The 20,284-nt window shown below is 47.1% G+C and overlaps 1 protein-coding gene across 1 annotated transcript in view; it reads right to left on the reverse strand.

The window, feature by feature from the left end:
- The window catches only part of LOC133533444 (spectrin beta chain, non-erythrocytic 5-like), a 109,185-nt gene that overhangs the window by 64,837 nt on the left and 24,064 nt on the right, over positions 1-20,284 (reverse strand). Inside the window, exons 18-39 of the mRNA XM_061872427.1 lie at positions 18,544-18,690; positions 17,920-18,090; positions 16,353-16,566; positions 15,385-15,557; positions 14,397-14,587; positions 13,570-13,764; positions 12,144-12,318; positions 11,519-11,631; positions 10,261-10,373; positions 9,192-9,316; positions 8,163-8,302; positions 7,330-7,432; positions 6,472-6,545; positions 6,299-6,392; positions 4,934-5,088; positions 3,043-3,151; positions 2,585-2,775; positions 2,146-2,359; positions 1,599-1,745; positions 1,134-1,205; positions 615-805; positions 135-237 (exon numbers count right to left, since the gene is read on the reverse strand). Of these exons, the coding sequence (XP_061728411.1) occupies positions 135-237; positions 615-805; positions 1,134-1,205; positions 1,599-1,745; positions 2,146-2,359; positions 2,585-2,775; positions 3,043-3,151; positions 4,934-5,088; positions 6,299-6,392; positions 6,472-6,545; positions 7,330-7,432; positions 8,163-8,302; positions 9,192-9,316; positions 10,261-10,373; positions 11,519-11,631; positions 12,144-12,318; positions 13,570-13,764; positions 14,397-14,587; positions 15,385-15,557; positions 16,353-16,566; positions 17,920-18,090; positions 18,544-18,690 (3,210 nt within the window). The remainder of the gene's footprint in view (positions 1-134; positions 238-614; positions 806-1,133; positions 1,206-1,598; positions 1,746-2,145; positions 2,360-2,584; positions 2,776-3,042; positions 3,152-4,933; positions 5,089-6,298; positions 6,393-6,471; positions 6,546-7,329; positions 7,433-8,162; positions 8,303-9,191; positions 9,317-10,260; positions 10,374-11,518; positions 11,632-12,143; positions 12,319-13,569; positions 13,765-14,396; positions 14,588-15,384; positions 15,558-16,352; positions 16,567-17,919; positions 18,091-18,543; positions 18,691-20,284) is intronic.

The raw sequence follows: 20,284 nt of genomic DNA on the forward strand, positions 1-20,284 counted from the left end.
ATCAAATTCAATTTGCAAGATTTGATTACAGACAACGGGACAGGTGAAACTAAATAAAAGCTTGTAAAAAAAAAAATACAAAAAACTAAACATTCGACTTTGTGACACGACTGTAAAATGAAGAAGATACTAACTAGTAGATGCTCGTAGTCCTGGCCGTAGTCCTCGCTGGCGGCCGCCGCGAACTGCTCCTGGATCCAGCTCTCCAGCTCCGCGCTCTCCGCCAGGTACTCGTGTCTGGAACACATCACACCAATCAGAAAACGGGATACAATGATACTCTGCAAACGTGGCATATTTCAATTCGAAATGTAGCTTCAATCATGCCTCGAGGAACACTAATAAATAATATATCACAACAACATGTCACAGTGGAGAATTATACTATCGCATGGGTACTATCAGCAATTAAGTGTACGTCCCTTCTGAGACCATAACTAAAGATAAAGGGTATCAAGCCTAATTTCTGATTGATTCCATTTCTGCATAAAAGGGATTTTTCTAGCAACTTGCGTGTTAAATCATTATTTATATGCAGGCAAGCTGTTACGTGTTTTCCACAGGAGAGACAAATATGAGTGTAAATCTGTGAGGGTAGGGGATTCAGCATGAACCTGCACACGCTCTCGACGAGCTCGCGCTGGCGCTGCGCGGCCAGGCGCTGCAGGCGCTGCAGGGAGTCGTGCAGCGCGCCGTGCCGCGCCAGCAGCGCCGCGCCCGGCGGCCCGCCCGCCGCCATGCTGGCCGCCGAGTGCCCCATCTCCGCGATGATGGCCGCGTACGTGTCCAGCTCCAGCTCCACGGCCTGCCGACACGACCGAGACTTAGTCAAGCTTCCTGTTGCATCTAATGATTCAAGAGACGGGTAAGTCTCGTATTTCATATAAGCATTAGTGGCGAAGTCTTACCAGTTTTACCGAGAAGTTGGTGAGGCTGAACGCTCAACGGTCGCATATTAAGCAAGTCGAGTCGAATTAGGACGTCTAGCTCCTGACGGCAAGTCTAAGCTGTCCAAAGGCTACGCGTATTCATAAATAAAAACTACCTACGTACTAAAACGCTTTACTGGCAACAAGATTAGTTGCTTGTTTAGACGATTTTTTTTAATGATTTAGATTATGCGATTCCTTTACCTTGTGTCTCGTGAGTAGCTGAGTGGCGCGGTGACGGTCTCTGCCGACGTCCGCAGAGGACAGGGCGGCGGCCTGAAATATATACATTTGTTTACTTTTAATATAAACAATAAGAGGATACATTCAATTCCAATGGGTGCCGTGACCAGGATAATTCATTCATTTGTTCAATACCCAAACTTGAATTGATGTTAGGTAGTCGACGGTATAGCTATGATATTACCTAGAAAAGTCATCTATTAACTGTCGATAACTACATGATTAAGTATGGCGACAACATTTTGTAATTTACATAGTTGTTGTGCTAGTGTGATTGATTTTTGGTTAAGCAAATTCAAATGAAGGGAGTTTTATAAACTTTTTGAAACCGTTTATCTGTTGTTACCATTTCTTTTTGTAACAATAAAATGTAACTATTTAAATGTATCTCTATTATCTCTAAGCCATTTATTTCCCATAACATACCTTGTCAGCAAGCCAGGAGTCGACCTCGAGCGCGTCGTGCAGGAACTGCTGCGCGCGCAGCGCCGAGTCCAGGCGGGCGGCGCGCGCGTCGGCCGCCGCGCACACCGCAGAGTACGCGTCCTCCAGCTTCCTGCACAGGGACGCGATCTGCCCACAAATTAACATCGATACGAATATTTATCCCACTTGCTGACTATATGCATAAAACCAGCATTAAAATAAATAAAAATCATATACTTTATAATATTATTTCTAGATATTTTCAGTTCCTACATCTTATAAAACAACGTCCCCCGCCGCGTCTGTCTGTCTGTATGTATGTTCGCAATAAACTCGAAAACTACTGAGAGGATTTTTATGCGGTTTGGTCAATAGAGTAATTCTTGACGAAGGTAGCTGTATAATTTGTTAAGGTTCACCCGAGCGAAGCCGGGGCGGATCGCTAGTTATTATATATGTCCGCCGGTGTCCACCTCGGAACCTGCGGCGCACTCGTGGCTTTTTAAGCCATGGAATTCTAAAACCGCTTTTGAAATGATTTACGTACCTTCTCATCATCACCATGATGCTCCTTCCCATGCGCCAGCACCCTTTCAATGTTCTGTTTCCGTCCCTTGAGTTCGTCGCGCAGTTTGGCGTGTTTTTTCTGCGCGGCCTGCGCGGCGTGCAGGTCGGCCGGGAGCGCCTCGGAGGCGGCGGCGGCGGCGCGCTCCGCCAGCCAGTCCAGCTCGCCGTCCAGCTCCAGGGCGAACTTGTGCAGTCTGAAATATCATTTCATTTAAAATACGTCTGAGGTGCACACCTATGCACTCCCGCTCATCTACGCGGTAGACAATTCTAACAAACCTAAACATAATTAGGTTGCGGAGTTTTATCACAGAGTTCCTAGGGCCACCTCCCGTCTCCATCATCCGATGGGCGGCGCGTCGAAGTGCCCGAGGGACACTAAGGCCGCCCCCCGACTTGTCGGGGGACTCGGTACTCACTGTAAGCTCTGCGTGAGCTTGTCCCTCCTGGTCTGCGCGTGCGGCTGCAGCGCGCGCACGGCGTCGCGCAGCGCCGCGGACTCGCGCTCGATGGCCGGCGCGTCGAAGTGCCCGAGCGACACTAAGTCCGCCCCCTGGCTGGCTAGGACGGTGGCTTTCTGCTCCCAAGTTGTTAGCTCTTGCTCCAACGTCTGTATGTACGAAAATAGATTTATAATCTACTCGAATCTGTTTTGCTGCAGAGAATTTTCCAAAACGGATAATAAAATACCGTAATAAATACCATACAATAAAATAACCTTTATTGTACACTTCAAAATGCTATGAAATGTATATAATCACAGCTTGAAACTGGCAATTTATTTCAGATACAACGCTGGTATACAAAAAAGTTAGTCTTGCGGTTCAATCTCTATTAGGTACGAGTAATAATTGATATTAGCGCACGATTTTCATACCTGATGCTGCGTAAGAAGACGCTTGCAGCTGCGCAGATCAGACCCGGTCTCCTCGCTGCGCAGCGCGCGCTCGAGGTCCACCAATCGCGCTTTAGCGTCCTCCACAGATCTACACAAAGTACAAAAATAGAGCATCAGCTAACGAAAAAAAACGACGACGACGTTGAAGTTGTTTATACAAAAGTAAATAAAAAATGTCACATAAAAGCTTAAGGAAATTTTCAAAATCATACCGCTTTTTTATATCACAATACGGTTGCCAAAAAGATTAGCAATCTTGAGGATTCTCTCGAGACTTCATCGAATCGAATCTTGATATTTTGACTTTCGCTTTACAGAAAAAAATCACGAACATAGGTCTAAATAGTACATTACGATACAAGTGCGAAAAATAGGAAATTCGAAACGAGTGGCGATAAATTAAAACACGACCGAAGGGAGTGTTTTAAATCGACACGAGTTGCGAATTACCTATTCGCACATGTATCGTACAACGTTTTACAGTACATATGGCCCTTTAAATGTTCGACACAGTAACGTAATATGCTACTTCTCGCACTAGTGCTATAAAGTAGCCCCATATGTACTGTAAAATATGTTTACTAGTGCTATAAAGTAGCCCCATATGTACTGTAAAATATGTTTACAGTACATATGGTGCTACTTTATAGCACTAGTGCGAGAAGTAGCATATTACGTTACTGTGTCGAACATTTAAAGGGCCATATGTACTGTAAAACGTTGTACGATACATGTGCGAATAGGTAATTCGCAACTCGTGTCGATTTAAAACACTCCCTTCGGTCGTGTTTTAATTTATCGCCACTCGTTTCGAATTTCCTATTTTTCGCACTTGTATCGTAATGTACTATTAAAAAGTTGTTACAAACAGGCGGATCCACAAAAGGTGCACAAAATCTAAAAATATGAAATTTGCCTTTCAAAATGCGCATTTTTATTTTTGAGGGAAATCATTGACAACTCTTACTTTTTTTTGTTAAACCTTACAAAAAATTAAAATTTATAAACATGATATCCGCGGTCCCGAGTAGACATCCGTCTCGCTCACGCTTACACTAAGTGAGAGTGAGACAAGAACACGAACTTAAGAGCGCCTTAAACAATTGTCTATATTGTATTGTACGACTAAATTGGTGCCGTAACCAGGATCTTGTAAATTATGAGTTTTAATTGAATGCAATAGTAACTGTACTCGCTGTGACGCCTAGAGGTCCACGTTTAGTAATCCGGCAAATAAAAACTGAGAATCTGGCGTAAACAACAGACATTATTTATGGTTATGATTTAGGACACGACAATATCCGGAATGAATATATCCGAGGTACTATTAAAGTTGCAGATATAAATTATAAGATGCAGGAAGGCCGATTACGCTGGTATGGTCATGTAATGCGCAGAGACGAACACCACATGACGAGACGAGTGATGGATATAGACGAGAGAGGCAGAGGTCACCCGCCAACCAACTGGACTAGAACCATCTCCAAGGACATGACGGAGCTAGGCCTAACGCCAGCAATGACTAAAGATCGCAACAAGTGGCGATCATGTATCAGGAGGGCCGACACCAATTAGGGAATGCGCCAGGAGAATGACGAATGATGATGATTTAGGACACGCGATATCAAAAAAAAAAGTCGTCGGAGTTCGTCGCTCTTGTCGTCTAAATAAGCTATAAGAAAATGCTTCAAGACTCTTCTACCGTTCTCCTGTTCTCTCTGACACGTTTTGACAGCTGGCACATACCTCCTATGCTGGCATTGCAAAGAAGCCTGCCGCAGCTTGCCGCCCTTGTCCTTCGAGGCGGGCACGAGCGCCTCCCAGGTGGTATGACCTGCCTCCAGCTGTACCTCTGCGGGGTCTAACGTACCTCCTGTGCTGGCTCTGTAAGGCGGCCTGCCTCAGCTTGCCGCCCTTGTCCCTGGAGGCGGCCACGAGCGCCTCCCAGGCGGTGTGGACGGCCTCCAGCCGCTGCGCCACCTCCGCGGCGCGCGCGGGGTCCGACTTCTGCAGAGACTGGCCGATCTGTAACAACCACAATAGTATTTTATACAATTGGCTACTTGACTGTTTTTTTTTAATAATGTCAAACGATCTTGATTTTCCTGAGGATCAAATGTCTATATGTATAGGACTCATGGCATTTAATCAACACAAAGGTCAGAAATGAGAGTTAAAGTCTGACGCTCGCACTCGACGATTGAAACGCCTCTAACAAAATGATAATGTGATGTGACGTCACATCATATAAGTCTGTCCTAAATGTATGGAAGATTAAGGAAATTGCCATTTTGACCTTGAAATATTGCGTTTATGTGTATAGTTGTTATACAATTTATTTTTCAATAAAATGTAAGAAATCGAATGGTACCATTATCTATTCTATTTTTGAAAGACAAAAAAAAAAATTTGAGACTTCGGAGCCTTGTATTTTTTTATAATCTCAATATAATTTTTTAAATTCCACTTTTTTATAATTGATGGCTCATTTTCTATCCATTTAACTAATTTTAGTTATAATATTCAACATGTGTCAAGTACCCAATTGTGATATAGTAGAGCTCTTCTGTCGAGTGCCACGTTCAGGTAATGAAGCTTGCTGAGTTGCCTTCGTAAGACAAGCTTGATCATATCACTATTGTGTAAAATAGTTTGCAATACTTTTTCTACGAGTCATCTAAAATAATACTTTTTTTACTATAACATCTAAATAATTTATGAAAATTGGTAAGTATCAGTAGACAAAATGTAGTAAAAAACAGAAACGCGCTAAGTCACCCGTTTAGTATTTTCTATGGGAGCGCGGCGGCATGTGATTGGTTAATTTTTTTTATAGTTGTCTACAGCGTATCGAAATGAGTATTATAGTTGAGTTGGGAGCCCATAAATGAAATTCGCAATTATAGTTTCGTATACGAAATCTTAATTCAACCATTACAGTCGAAGAGTAGAAAAACGTCATTGTGATTTCAAACTTAATAAAAACGTTCTGCCACGTTCCGCTCCACAAAAAGTGGTACCGTCAGGCTAAGCTCTGCAGCGTGTTTGATGGCACAGAGTGTCGAAGAGTTATCATAAAGGTCAAACTTCTATGAACTTATGACGTTTAAAATAATACTTGCACACTCTGTGCTATCAAACACGCTGCATTTAGCTTAGCCTGACCCTAAGTGATCAGTAAATACTTGAAAAATACGTTAATTTTGATATAACAAGTAATATATCAGTTACTCACGCTATCGACGTTTCGCAGTTGTTTCTCGTTGGCCTGCAGTTCGGCCTCGAACGCCTCATGCTTTTGCAGTTTACGCTCCAAGTTCGCCAGGTCCCTGTTACAGATAAAAAAAATATTAATGAAACATTGATAATATGTAATGGTGGTTAAAATAAAAGGTTTGGTGTTGTTACCTGTAGCTCTGGTCTTTAGCCGTCCGGGTCTTGTCCTGTATCCAGGCCTGGAGCTCTTCCGTGGATGCCAGGAACTGTCAGAAGAAAACATAATTAGAGGGACATGAACGACTCAGGACTCAGGCTGTCCACAGCTGGTCTCACAACTTTTACGCCTTCTCGTGCCCCCTCTGTTTCAATCGAAGACAAATTTTAGGCCACGTAATCGCGACTTACTGGCAGTTCGTAAAGCGCACACTGTGGCGTACAGGGCCTTACCATTAGTTCGCGTCTTACAATACCTAAACGCACTTCTCAAGTCGTTGGAAGAGTTGGAAAATGTTATGTGACGAATGTAAGAGGTTATGTGAGGCGACGGATGATCACCCATCTTCAGTGAGTATTTAAGTTTTTTGTTATTGTATAACACAACTTTATGTTAATATTTTAGGACAATAATAATATTGTATGCATTCCACAGTGCCTTAGTGTCTCACTGTAATACTGTGTAATCTGATTGAATAAAAAAAAATTCTTATTTGTACGTGTTAAATTTCGAAGGAAGAGGTTTTCCTTTCAAAGGATGCACGATGTTTGTTTCGTTCTGTACAAGTAGTCTGTGACAATTCGATTATCACAAATCGTTATCGTTATAAATTAATTACTTAAAATACTTAAATCATTCACGGCGTGATATAGTGTTTAATCGGATCACTCTGGAGATCTTGGTCGAACACGGGGAGACAAACGCGAACGATGACTTTTGTCAAAAGATATGACCTTAGATAAAGTGTAGTGAAGATATTGTTGGCAGTCTAAAAGAGCCACGTATGTTAAGTTTGGCAGTAAATGAATTGAATAAATGTATGATGGGCTAACTTGTTGGTGCGCCAGGTTGGCGAGCAGCGCCCTCCTCCTGGCGGCGGCCGCGGCGCGTACGGCCTCGCGCCGCTCCGCCACCGCCGCCATGCGCGCCGAGATGCTGCAACACAAACATAGCTCGTAACCTTTCAGAGGTTAGGGGATCACAAGACAATTTTTTTCACTACCAATGCTGTTCGGAAAGGTTGTTCTGTCATTGTGTATATGGAAAGCAGTGATAGAGAGAATCTACCAAATAAAATCAAAGGTTGTTCTGTCATAGTGTACACGGAGAGCAGCCTCCAGCTCCTCGTGCCGCTTCAGCAGGGCTGCTGCTTCGTCTCCTGACGCCTGTAACGACAAGTACGTACTGGTGCGCGGCGTGGTGCGGGCGCTGCACGAGCCTGTCGGCGCGCTGGCGCAGCGCCTGCACGCGCTCGGCCTGCGCCGACAGGCGCGCCTCCAGCTCCTCGTGCCGCTTCAGCAGGCCTGCTGCTTCGTCTACTGACGCCTGTAACGACAAGTACGTACTGGTGCGCGGCGTGGTGCGGGCGCTGCACGAGCCTGTCGGCGCGCTGGCGCAGCGCCTGCACGCGCTCGGCCTGCGCCGACAGGCGCGCCTCCAGCTCCTCGTGCCGCTTCAGCAGGCCTGCTGCTTCGTCTCCTGACGCCTGTAACGACAAGTACGTACTGGTGCGCGGCGTGGTGCGGGCGCTGCACGAGCCTGTCGGCGCGCTGGCGCAGCGCCTGCACGCGCTCGGCCTGCGCCGACAGGCGCGCCTCCAGCTCCTCGTGCCGCTTCAGCAGGCCTGCTGCTTCGTCTCCTGACGCCTGTAACGACAAGTACGTACTGGTGCGCGGCGTGGTGCGGGCGCTGCACGAGCCTGTCGGCGCGCTGGCGCAGCGCCTGCACGCGCTCGGCCTGCGCCGACAGGCGCGCCTCCAGCTCCTCGTGCCGCTTCAGCAGGCCTGCTGCTTCGTCTACTGACGCCTGTAACGACAAATGCAGGTTTAATTTAAAGTAAAAAATAAATTCCACCTTTCTCTCTCAATCCACTCACATCATAACACTCACCCCGCTCTGACTGTACTCCAGGAAGGCCTCGTGCGCGCCGCTCGACGCGTCGATCTGGTCGTCCTTGTCTCCCCCGCCTGACAGTGCGAGACGGAGCATGTAACATGGCACTCACCCCGCTCTGGCTGTACTCCAGGAAGGCCTCGTGCGCGCCGCTCGACGCGTCGATCTGGTCGTCCTTGTCTCCCCCGCCTGACAGTGCGAGACGGAGCATGTAACATGGCACTCACCCCGCTCTGGCTGTACTCCAGGAAGGCCTCGTGCGCGCCGCTCGACGCGTCGATCTGGTCGTCCTTGTCTCCCCCGCCTGACAGTGCGAGACGGAGCATGTAACATGGCACTCACCCCGCTCTGGCTGTACTCCAGGAAGGCCTCGTGCGCGCCGCTCGACGCGTCGATCTGGTCGTCCTTGTCTCCCCCGCCTGACAGTGCGAGACGGAGCATGTAACATGGCACTCACCCCGCTCTGGCTGTACTCCAGGAAGGCCTCGTGCGCGCCGCTCGACGCGTCGATCTGGTCGTCCTTGTCTCCCCCGCCTGACAGTGCGAGACGGAGCATGTAACATGGCACTCACCCCGCTCTGGCTGTACTCCAGGAAGGCCTCGTGCGCGCCGCTCGACGCGTCGATCTGGTCGTCCTTGTCTCCCCCGCCTGACAGTGCGAGACGGAGCATGTAACATGGCACTCACCCCGCTCTGGCTGTACTCCAGGAAGGCCTCGTGCGCGCCGCTCGACGCGTCGATCTGGTCGTCCTTGTCTCCCCCGCCTGACAGTGCGAGACGGAGCATGTAACATGGCACTCACCCCGCTCTGGCTGTACTCCAGGAAGGCCTCGTGCGCGCCGCTCGACGCGTCGATCTGGTCGGCCTCGCGATTGAAGGCCTGCAGTTCCACCACTTCGCGCAGACGGGCGTCCTTGTCTTCCCAACCTGACAGAGTGAGACAGAACATCTAGCGTTTAAACGACTTAAAATCGTTACGTTTAAAATCGACGCTTCGCGCTTACATTTATCAAATTATCGTTGATTGGCGTGGTGACTATATATTTTTAGGGTTCCGTAGCCAAATGGCAAAAAACGGAACCCTTATAGATTCGTCATGTCCGTCTGTTTATGTATTGTGTGTATGTATTATTATCGTGAACCTTGTGGGAATGCACGAAGGTTGAGATTGGGCTGTAACCGCGCGCGACTATTGACGTCTATGGCGGTCAACGGGTTAAGATACGCCTTAGCTTAGACTACACTAACGATGCACTGATTTAAACTTTCACGATTTTTACACATTATTAAATTATCATTAACAAGTCAAGGAGCATTTACTGGAGTCAGGACCATACCACTGGATCGAGCTGCATAACCCTAAAATCCTTTCCACAGATCGCGCAGAAAAGTGCAGCAGAAAAGTGCGGAAAGCTATTGAAATCAAAAACATGGCGATTTCAATCGGGACGAGGGTTTGGGGATCTCATCCACATGGAATCCAGTCATTAGGACCTCCCAACATCTTAGTTTAGGTACTAACATAGTAATTTAAGTATATTTGTAACAACAAAATACGGATTGTGTCGTCCGAAATAAATGATTTTATTTTTATTTATTAGTATATGTAAGCGGAAACGAATATTGACAGTCGAAAAATCAAATATCGTTAGTATATGACAGGGTAACATCTCTAGTGCTCAAAACATTCAAATTGAAAAACAAGATCAAGTTCGAAAAACTTGCCAAGAAGATATTGATGTCAACTTTAGCCAGTCTTCTCCGAGACCACGGGGACAACGCCGTCCTCGAAACGTCCGAGGTAAATTTAAAACTCAATACGCGGTTAAGTTCTGTAATTTAATAACACACTAACGATATCCAAAGATTACCTTTCTTGACAGCTTTCTGCTCGGCCTCCAGATGCTTGATCTTGTCGGCCACGTCGGCCAGCGACGGGTTGTTGCCGAGCAGCTGACGACCCAGCCCGATCACTTCCTTGAACCTGAAACGGAAATAATGATGTTACATTCTTTTTTTATACTACGTCGCTGGCAAACAAGCATAAGGCCCTCCTGATGGTAAGCCATCTCCGTAGGCTATAGACGCCTGTAACATGCGCGTTGCTGCCTCTAACACTTCGCACCCTCGTTGACACTATGAGTAGGGTAGGGTACGTTCCAAAGTATCGTGAGTAATGAACCTGAACATGAACGCTGGACGCAAATCGCGCTACATCAATAAGTATGTAAGTTAAACTGTTGTGTTTTTTACCCTTAAAGTCCAGATGCGTGCACGCACACGTCACGCAAGCAGTGTGCCGTGTCTCATAAGGATCTGTATATTACAACGCGCACGTGCGTCTACGCACACGCATCCAGTGTGCACAAGCCTTCAATCGAAATAGAACACGGAAGGCTGTAAGGTCACATCATCTTGGGGACTATCTTCTAAGTCGCAAATAATTACCCTTTTTAGGGTTCTGAACCCAAAAGGTAAAACGGGACCCTATTACTAAGACTCCGCTGTCCGTCCGACTGTCTAGGCTATATTTCATGAACAGTGACATATTTCTGTTGCTATAACAACAAATACTAAAAAACAGCATATATATTTAAGGGGGCTCATATAACAGACATGATTTTTTTGCCGTTATTTAAGAGAATGGTACGGAACCTTTTGTACGCGAGTCCGATTCGCACTTGGCCGGTTTTATTTTATTTGAACCCTGGACCTTCAGCTTCGTATTTACATTCACAATGTCCAAGTAAAGTTCTGAATAAGCTACTTGCCACTTACCTGACGAATAAAGTCATCGTTGGCGTTTCACAATCTTCAAAGAAGCTTAACTGGTAGACAAAGTGCTAAGTTTTGTAGGAAGTTTTATCTGGCAGTTAATTTATTTGTGAATTAGCTATCCAAGATAAGATAAGATAAGATAATCTTTATTGGTAGCGTGCTGGTACAAGTCAAAAAACAATTTTGTACAACAAACATACAAATTCCACATTACAGAATACTTATTTCGTACGAAATATTAGTAATGTCAGTTATCCTTAAAAAAATAAAATAAAAATATTATATAGTCAGTGGCAACACAACATTGTGAAACAGGCCTTAAGAGGCAGGGAGGAACATAAAGGAACTCACTCGTCGTCGTGCGCCTTGATGTCGTCCTCCAGCTCGCGGTGCTCCTTGAGCAGCAGCTCGGCCGTCGCCACGTCCTTGGCCGGCGCCTCTTGGGCCAGCTGCTCGTGCACTTTCTGCGACACACATGCATTACTTGTACTTACGACCATAATACCCTTCTTCACAGTTTACCTGATATTACGTTAAAAATGAGGTTTTAAAGATAAGTAGAGAGTCTGAAGTAAGAGTATTCTATTTCCATTTTAAGATTTAGGTTTTAAGTTTCAGGGTCCACTGAAAATCAACTTCAGGATGCTGGGTGGTATCCTCTTTGGAACAACAAATTACTAAAGTCAAATGTTAATTTCAAGATTGTTGTGTGTTGTTTCAAATAAATTATTTTCATTTTCATTCATTCATTTTCAATGAATATGCTCATGAAATAGTTGCTCGTTTATGTCTTTTCTATGGGAGCGCAGCGGCACGTGATTGGTCAAATTCTTTATAGTTGACTAGATCGTATCGAAATTAACATTATAATTGAGTTGGGAACACATACATGAAAAAAATACAATTATAGTTCGGTATAAGAAATCTTAATACCATTACAGTCGAGTGGAAAAGGACAATATAAAGTGTGTGGGACCTGGATCCAGTCGTCCAGCATGGCGGCGCTGCGGCCGAAGATCTGGTGGCCCACGGCGCTCTCCAGGCGCGCGCGGCGCTCGGCGGCGGCGGCGCGGCACCGCTCCCACACGGCGCGGATCTCGCGCTGTCTCGCTTCCACGTTGGCGCGCTCCGTCGGGTACTGGGACTTCACGCTAACGGAAAAATTACACGTTACAAACCATCCAAGTTAAATCTTGGTAGTAACAAAGTGAACCATAAACGTCCTTAGATTCCAGCCACGCTAAGTTTTGTACAAAAGAACCATTGATTTTGTAACGCTTGCAAAGTTTTAGACAAATTGGTGCCTCGAAATTGACTAAGTGATGTAGATGAGTTAGGGTCGTTTGCACCAAACCATCTGTCATATTTGAAGCGTCCGCAAAATATTATCTTATGAGACGTTTTATAGTTTACTGCTGGGTGTTGTCAATCAGTAGACTAATTGTGGTCGGTGCAACTGACTTGGCTCGTTCACAGAAAATTTGAGGTTTGTCTTAGCGCTTTGTCGCTACCGAGATTGTGCGAACTCAAAAGATAGATAAGATAGATTCTAGAAACATTTTTGAAAAAATATTGACATAAAGAAGCGAGTGACGATGTTTATAATTTAAAATTATCAAGATAAATAAATAAAAAAATATAACTAACAATTATTTCAATTTGTAAACCGGCGTATATAACGTGCTTTATACAAAGTATTACCCCAGCCACTGAAAGCAAATGTTACTATGGGACCAACCCCGAAATCATTCAGTGGCTGGAGTAACACGTAGTATAGACACAAATAACAATACCGAGTGGGCTACGCGGGCCTAGCAGGTACTATATTTATGCAAATAAGTACCTGTGTCTTCGCAACCACGAAAGCAGGCTGGTGAAAGAGAAACACCATTATATTTACGTCACACTTAATGCTCAGTTTAACCCTTACCCCCATATTAGAAACATCTACCGTTTTAACACAATCGCTACTTTCCTCAAAGATAAATTCATACCTCAAGTTCGACAGGTTATGTAGATGGCGCTGTACGACTTTGTAGATTATGCAACTTTAAATGTCAAGCCGCATTTCTACTATTAGACCGCGAGCCAGGAACAGATTTTTATGGCCAATCGCCTCGCGGACGAAAACTCGTATAGTGGTTAACGGCTATGTATGATGAACTCTCGTGGACGTTAGCTGCCGCTCCGTTGGTGGGTCGAGGAATGGCAGCCACCGAAAGCCGCTGCCGCTCCTTCTAGTACTCACTCGTCGGCGAGCAGGCTCACGGTGTGCACCTTCTCCCGGAGCGGCTCCAGCTCCCGCTCGAGCTGCGCGTGGCGCCGCTGCAGCGCCCGCACGGTGCGCAGGTCGGCGGCCGGCGCGCCGCCCGCGGCCAGCTGCCGCTCCTTCTAGTACTCACTCGTCGGCGAGCAGGCTCACGGTGTGCACCTTCTCTCGGAGCGGCTCCAGCTCCCGCTCGAGCTGCGCGTGGCGCCGCTGCAGCGCCCGCACGGTGCGCAGGTCGGCGGCCGGCGCGCCGCCCGCGGCCAGCTGCTGCTCCTTCTCGCCCATCCAGTCCAGCGCCTCGTCGCACGTGCGACTGAACAGCTCCACGCTACGAGTTAATGACTTCAATTAACACAATAACTTAACATGGAAAGCTCAGATTGACAATGTAAGTATGTAAAAAAACTTAATAAATTTTCATATGCATTATACAACCTTAGTACTCGTAAAACGGTAAATGCATCAGCAGTGCTAACCGCCAACAATGCGTATGTTACCTCAACTTTGAGGTACGGCGTCATTATCTGGGGCGATTTCGCTAATCGGGAAATGAAATTTAAGGCAGAAAAAAACTGTTTGCGTTCAGCAGTTAGAATTCCACGTTTAGAAAGCTTTATTAGACTGAACATTTTAACTTTACCTTGTCTCTATATTTATGAAACAGCGATGTATGTTAAAAACAACATCAACCAATTTTCTGCTATTAATAGTGCTCGGCGATGTAACAAAGTATAATCACAATCATTAAAAACAAGCTCTTCTTACTAACAGTTTTTTCAGCACTAATAATTGTTTTATTTATAGGTAAATATATACCTACCAAAAGTTATCAATGTAAAAACAAAGTGAAAGAGGTTAACGCGCCCCGTATAGTATAAGTACTTAAACATCATTGGTTTGTTATTTTTTTTTAATTTTTAGGGTTTTTGTTTTCCTTTTTTTAAGTTTTTTTTTTTTTACCTTGATGCGCCCTCCAGGCTCTTCTCCTTCTGCTGTTTAAGCCTGAGCAGTCTGTCCCACTGCTGCCTCAGCTGCTGTCTCCTGGCGGTGGCCTTGCCGGCCTGCCCGTGCGCCGTGGCCACCAGCTCCTCGGCGGCAGCCTCGATCTGCTCCAGGCGCTTGGAGGCCGCTGAGAGGTCTGTCACGAATTTCTGGAATTACCATTAAAATTAGTAAATGTTGGCATGAAAAAGCACTCTTACTACTCGTGTTATCGGTAATACAATGTGTACAAAATAAAACATTCTACAAAAAAAAAAAATAGGTACAGTATAAAAAAAGTAGACTATACAACTAGGGCTTAAAGCGACCCGTTTTATGCGAGGCAGTTTATCGGTCCGAATGTAAGCGAGGACTGATATCGGTCAAGGATAAAATGGGGCGTTTATGCCAGAGTTATATACTCTACTTTTCACTTCGATTGTGAGTAAAATATACAAAAATAACCAATATTTAAGATTATTTTACCGTATCTTACTCAAAATCTTAAAAAAAGTTTAATCTTACTCGCTGGTTGGCAATTTGTATGGAAGATGCAGGACTTTATTTCTTAGTAAATAAGGGTCGTAATAGAAGATTTTACTTTATGCTCTATAGCATAATAAGGAAGTTTATGGCGCTTACACGCGACTAAAATTAAAATTTTACGAGCATAAGAAGTGAAAAGGTAATAAACTCACACACAGTATAGTAGTAGTGCGGGAACACAGGCTATCACATTACATTAAACAAATAAACAGACTTAAGTCCATTGCTCGGGCGCACTGCTCTTTTTGTTTGGATAAAATCAGTTATTTTATAATACATCTGAAGAACTTTAAAAAAAACGAATGGGTGGCGGCAGATTATTCCATCATTTGGCAGCTGCATATCTGAAGCTAACACGAAAAGCAGCAGTATCAGTGACAGTATTTACAGAGAAGCTCCTGATTGGTATTAGTGTACCCACCTCGTACTTCCTCTTGGCAGTGTCCACGCTCTCCTCGCCATCATCAGCTCGCAGCATCTTCTCTTTATCTTTGATCCACTTGTCGAAGTCGTCGCACTCCGCGAAGAAGCTGTACAACTTGATCGCGTCTTCGAGTTGAGCGCGGCGCGCCGCTGAGAGTGTTAGCAGCTCATCTGAGAACAAGATGATATTATGTAATATGTAAAATAGTTTCGTGACTCCCACTCACTCACCTTTATTGCTTTTCTGTTTCCGAAAGATAAGAAAACTAGTAAGCAACTTACGACTTTGGCAACACACGACCCTAAACAACATGACAAACAGGCCAAAGTTGAACTTAGGTGACAGATGCTTGTAATCCATTTTTCTTTTTTTATTATATATAATGACCTTAGTTATAAGAAATGTAATGTCTTAGGCTAGTCCTATATTGTTACATTTTGTGTTTTTTTGAATAGATTGGATTGAACTGAATTGTAGTTGTTTTTCTGCGTAATAAATAACATATTCATTGTTATGACACTACATTGATTGTTAAATAGAAGTCGTTCAGTTCTTGTGAATAATAATGGACATTTTACTTTACTTGTAATTTGGTGCATACTTTTCAACATTAAGTGAAAACAGAGTCAGACCAATATAAGTTGGCAGCTATTTTGATAGCCCAGACAGTCATGTGTTATGTTAAACGTCAAACATCTATGAAATTATCATGTGTACTTAACACTTGCACAGCCTGGGCTATCAAAACCGGCGCCAGCTTAGCTCGATCTGACTCTATAAAATTTTAAATTTTCTATGTGGAACTTTATTGTCTAATTTTGAAGTTGAAAATTTTTGTGTTTTACTTAGCGATATTTTTATTTACATTTTTAATTTAAATTTAGAATTATCAAGTTGATAGCATTTGTTTTAGGAATTAACAGGTTAAATTTTCAGTGTATCAAATTGAATGAAATAGAGGATACCATAGTCCCGCTTGATATCGGCGATCCTGGCCCCGACGGCGGGCGGCGGCTGCGCGGGCGGCGCGGGCGCGCGCGCGCGGCGGGCGGCGGCGGCGAGGGCGGGGGCGGCGGCGGCGGCGGGGCGCGCGCGCCGCACCGGCACCACCTGCTTCACCAGCACCGTCTTCTTCACGCGCTGCACCGTGCGCACCTTCTCCGGCCGCCGCACTTGCACCTGACGGGGACCATTTATTGCCATGCTTTATTCGTATCATATCATTTCACGTTTACGAGCTTTTATTTAACTTGCCCTCTTAGTATGTATGGGACAAATCTTGCAAGTTAAATTTGACCCACTTCCCGGTTTCCGATGAAGCTGAAAATTTGCATACATATGTAAGTCGGGTGACAATGCAATATTATGGTACTCATCGAGCTGATCTGATGATGGAGACAGGAGGTAGCCGTAGGAACTCTGTGATAAAACAACGCAACCTAATTGTATTAGGAGTTTTTAGAATAATCTCGATGAGTATTCGCCTGTGCGTACCAGTAATGAAATTTGTTGCCAAAAACTTATTTAAATTATTTTAAACGGGTAACTTAGGAATACACGCTCGACATGTCTCGACTAGTCGAACCGGGCTTTGGCCCGCAGTCCACGTCGCGTCCTCGACCAGTAAAGGCGATTCGTTACTCCGAGAAGGTCCTCGAAAACTGTATCGTAACATATCAAGCATTTATTCGACTTAATAATACATGTGTTTGAATCTCACGCGAGTTTTATGCCGCCTGTACACACTCGTCGAGAGCTTCTCGCCGAGTCTCGGCACCACTCCCACCCAATCGGAGAAGAGCGAGACGAAACGAGAAGGGAACAGAATGTACACACTCGTTCTCGGCCTGTCTCGGGGTCCCTCGGCAAGTGTGTACAGCCGACATTATAGTAAGTTTTCTTTTTATACGGGAAAATAACGGCACGGATAGTTGCTGGACACAAATGCTTATACCCCTGTGGCAAATTACTAAGTTCGAAGCTGCTCAGTATATCTCAAAGATCGCCATCTATCGAACCATCGTCAGGCCCGTTGTCACCTACGCCTGTGAAACCTGGGCCACAACCCAGTCGGACGAAGTAAGTAAAGCTTGCGGTATTCGAGAGGAAAGTGCTACGAAAAATAAATGGTCCGTTAAAGGGGCCAGACGGTAACCGACAGCGCATGAACCATGAACTTGAAACTCTGATCAAACAGGAGACCATTGTTGGGTTTTGCAAATCCCAGCGGCTGAGATGGGCGGGTCACTTGGAAAGGATGCCCGATATGAGAGTTCCAAAAATTATGACAAGGTGGACGCCCCCTTGTTATAGTTTTTGGAGCCGAACAGAAAAGGCCTAGTAGTAAGCCTAAGAAAAGGAGGCTGGACAGTGTGGAAGAAGATCTTAGGAGGATGAGGAAGTATAACTGGAGGAAGGTTGCCCAGGATCGCGACAATTGGAGGAAGATAGCGCAGGAGGCCAAGACCCACAAAGGGTTGTATCGCCATCGGAAGTAAGAAGTAAGTAATTATAAAAATATATTTAAGTTACCGGCACAACTCTGGGCTCGATCTCTCGCACGTAGTTGGCGGGCACGAAGCCGTCGGAGCGGTCCGCCTTGCGCACCGACCACCAGTCCGGGTTCGTCTTGTTGATCAGGAACATCACCTCGCCCTTCGCCATGGATATGCCCTGCCCCGTGAACGCGTACAGCGCCTTCACCTGCGAACAAATTAAATCATGTACATTATATTTCTAAAAACAACAAGTTTAAAATGAATTATTTTTTTTTACAAGCAGAAACGTCTGCCGACGTTCCTTTTAGAATAAATTTAAAAGTGGAAATATTACTAACAAAGAAATTTAAGAGTTTAAGAAGTGTAACCTTCTTACGGTAGATGTCGCTAGGGTCCCCTAGACCCATACGGTGGAAAAAATTGCTGGCTATGGATAAGGTCTCGGTGGTTCAGTTGGCAGAGCGCTGGAGTATCGATCCAGAGGCGGTAAGTTCAAGTCTCACCAAAGGCAGTATTTTTCTACTATGTACGAGGTGCTCAAAAATATCTGAACATGAGGCGCGTCTCGTTCACCCATTCCTCTTCCTCCAGCGCTGGCGTCGCTTGCACTTCTGTCGGGAGCTGTTGAAGCTGTCCGGTCCCCATCCCTGTACCATACCTGCGGCACGGAGCGCTCCTCGGTGACGGTGCGGTGCTCCAGGCGCTCCACCTCCTCCTCCTCCCACACTTCCGTCGGCACGAGGCGCGACTCGTTCACCCATTCCTCTTCCTCCAGCGCTGGCGCCGCTTCCACTTCTGTCGGGAGCTGTGGGAAACAAAATTATTATTATTGATTATTGAATAGCGCATGCCACCGGGGGCGCTTCGTCGTATAACGGAAAATATGTACCTTTTACTGAAGTATAGAATGTAAAGTTACTTGTAACGTGAGTATCCCGGCGGCCTCGAGGCGGTGCGCGTGCGCGGCGAGCGCGTCCAGCTCGGCGCTGTAGGCGCGGATCTCGTCGTGCAGCGCGCGGTGGCGCGCCAGCAGCGCGGCGGAGTATAGAATGTAAAGTTACTTGTAACGTGAGTATCCCGGCGGCCTCGAGGCGGTGCGCGTGCGCGGCGAGCGCGTCCAGCTCGGCGCTGTAGGCGCGGATCTCGTCGTGCAGCGCGCGGTGGCGCGCCAGCAGCGCGGCGGAGTATAGAATGTAAAGTTACTTGTAACGTGAGTATCCCGGCGGCCTCGAGGCGGTGCGCGTGCGCGGCGAGCGCGTCCAGCTCGGCGCTGTAGGCGCGGATCTCGTCGTGCAGCGCGCGGTGGCGCGCCAGCAGCGCGGCGGAGTATAGAATGTAAAGTTACTTGTAACGTGAGTATCCCGGCGGCCTCGAGGCGGTGCGCGTGCGCGGCGAGCGCGTCCAGCTCGGCGCTGTAGGCGCGGATCTCGTCGTGCAGCGCGCGGTGGCGCGCCAGCAGCGCGGCGGAGTATAGAATGTAAAGTTACTTGTAACGTGAGTATCCCGGCGGCCTCGAGGCGGTGCGCGTGCGCGGCGAGCGCGTCCAGCTCGGCGCTGTAGGCGCGGATCTCGTCGTGCAGCGCGCGGTGGCGCGCCAGCAGCGCGGCGGAGTATAGAATGTAAAGTTACTTGTAACGTGAGTATCCCGGCGGCCTCGAGGCGGTGCGCGTGCGCGGCGAGCGCGTCCAGCTCGGCGCTGTAGGCGCGGATCTCGTCGTGCAGCGCGCGGTGGCGCGCCAGCAGCGCGGCGGAGTATAGAATGTAAAGTTACTTGTAACGTGAGTATCCCGGCGGCCTCGAGGCGGTGCGCGTGCGCGGCGAGCGCGTCCAGCTCGGCGCTGTAGGCGCGGATCTCGTCGTGCAGCGCGCGGTGGCGCGCCAGCAGCGCGGCGGAGTATAGAATGTAAAGTTACTTGTAACGTGAGTATCCCGGCGGCCTCGAGGCGGTGCGCGTGCGCGGCGAGCGCGTCCAGCTCGGCGCTGTAGGCGCGGATCTCGTCGTGCAGCGCGCGGTGGCGCGCCAGCAGCGCGGCGGAGTATAGAATGTAAAGTTACTTGTAACGTGAGTATCCCGGCGGCCTCGAGGCGGTGCGCGTGCGCGGCGAGCGCGTCCAGCTCGGCGCTGTAGGCGCGGATCTCGTCGTGCAGCGCGCGGTGGCGCGCCAGCAGCGCGGCGGAGTATAGAATGTAAAGTTACTTGTAACGTGAGTATCCCGGCGGCCTCGAGGCGGTGCGCGTGCGCGGCGAGCGCGTCCAGCTCGGCGCTGTAGGCGCGGATCTCGTCGTGCAGCGCGCGGTGGCGCGCCAGCAGCGCGGCGGAGTATAGAATGTAAAGTTACTTGTAACGTGAGTATCCCGGCGGCCTCGAGGCGGTGCGCGTGCGCGGCGAGCGCGTCCAG

Source organism: Cydia pomonella, unplaced genomic scaffold (assembly GCF_033807575.1).
Source record: "Cydia pomonella isolate Wapato2018A unplaced genomic scaffold, ilCydPomo1 PGA_scaffold_166, whole genome shotgun sequence".
NCBI lineage: Eukaryota > Metazoa > Arthropoda > Insecta > Lepidoptera > Tortricidae > Cydia > Cydia pomonella.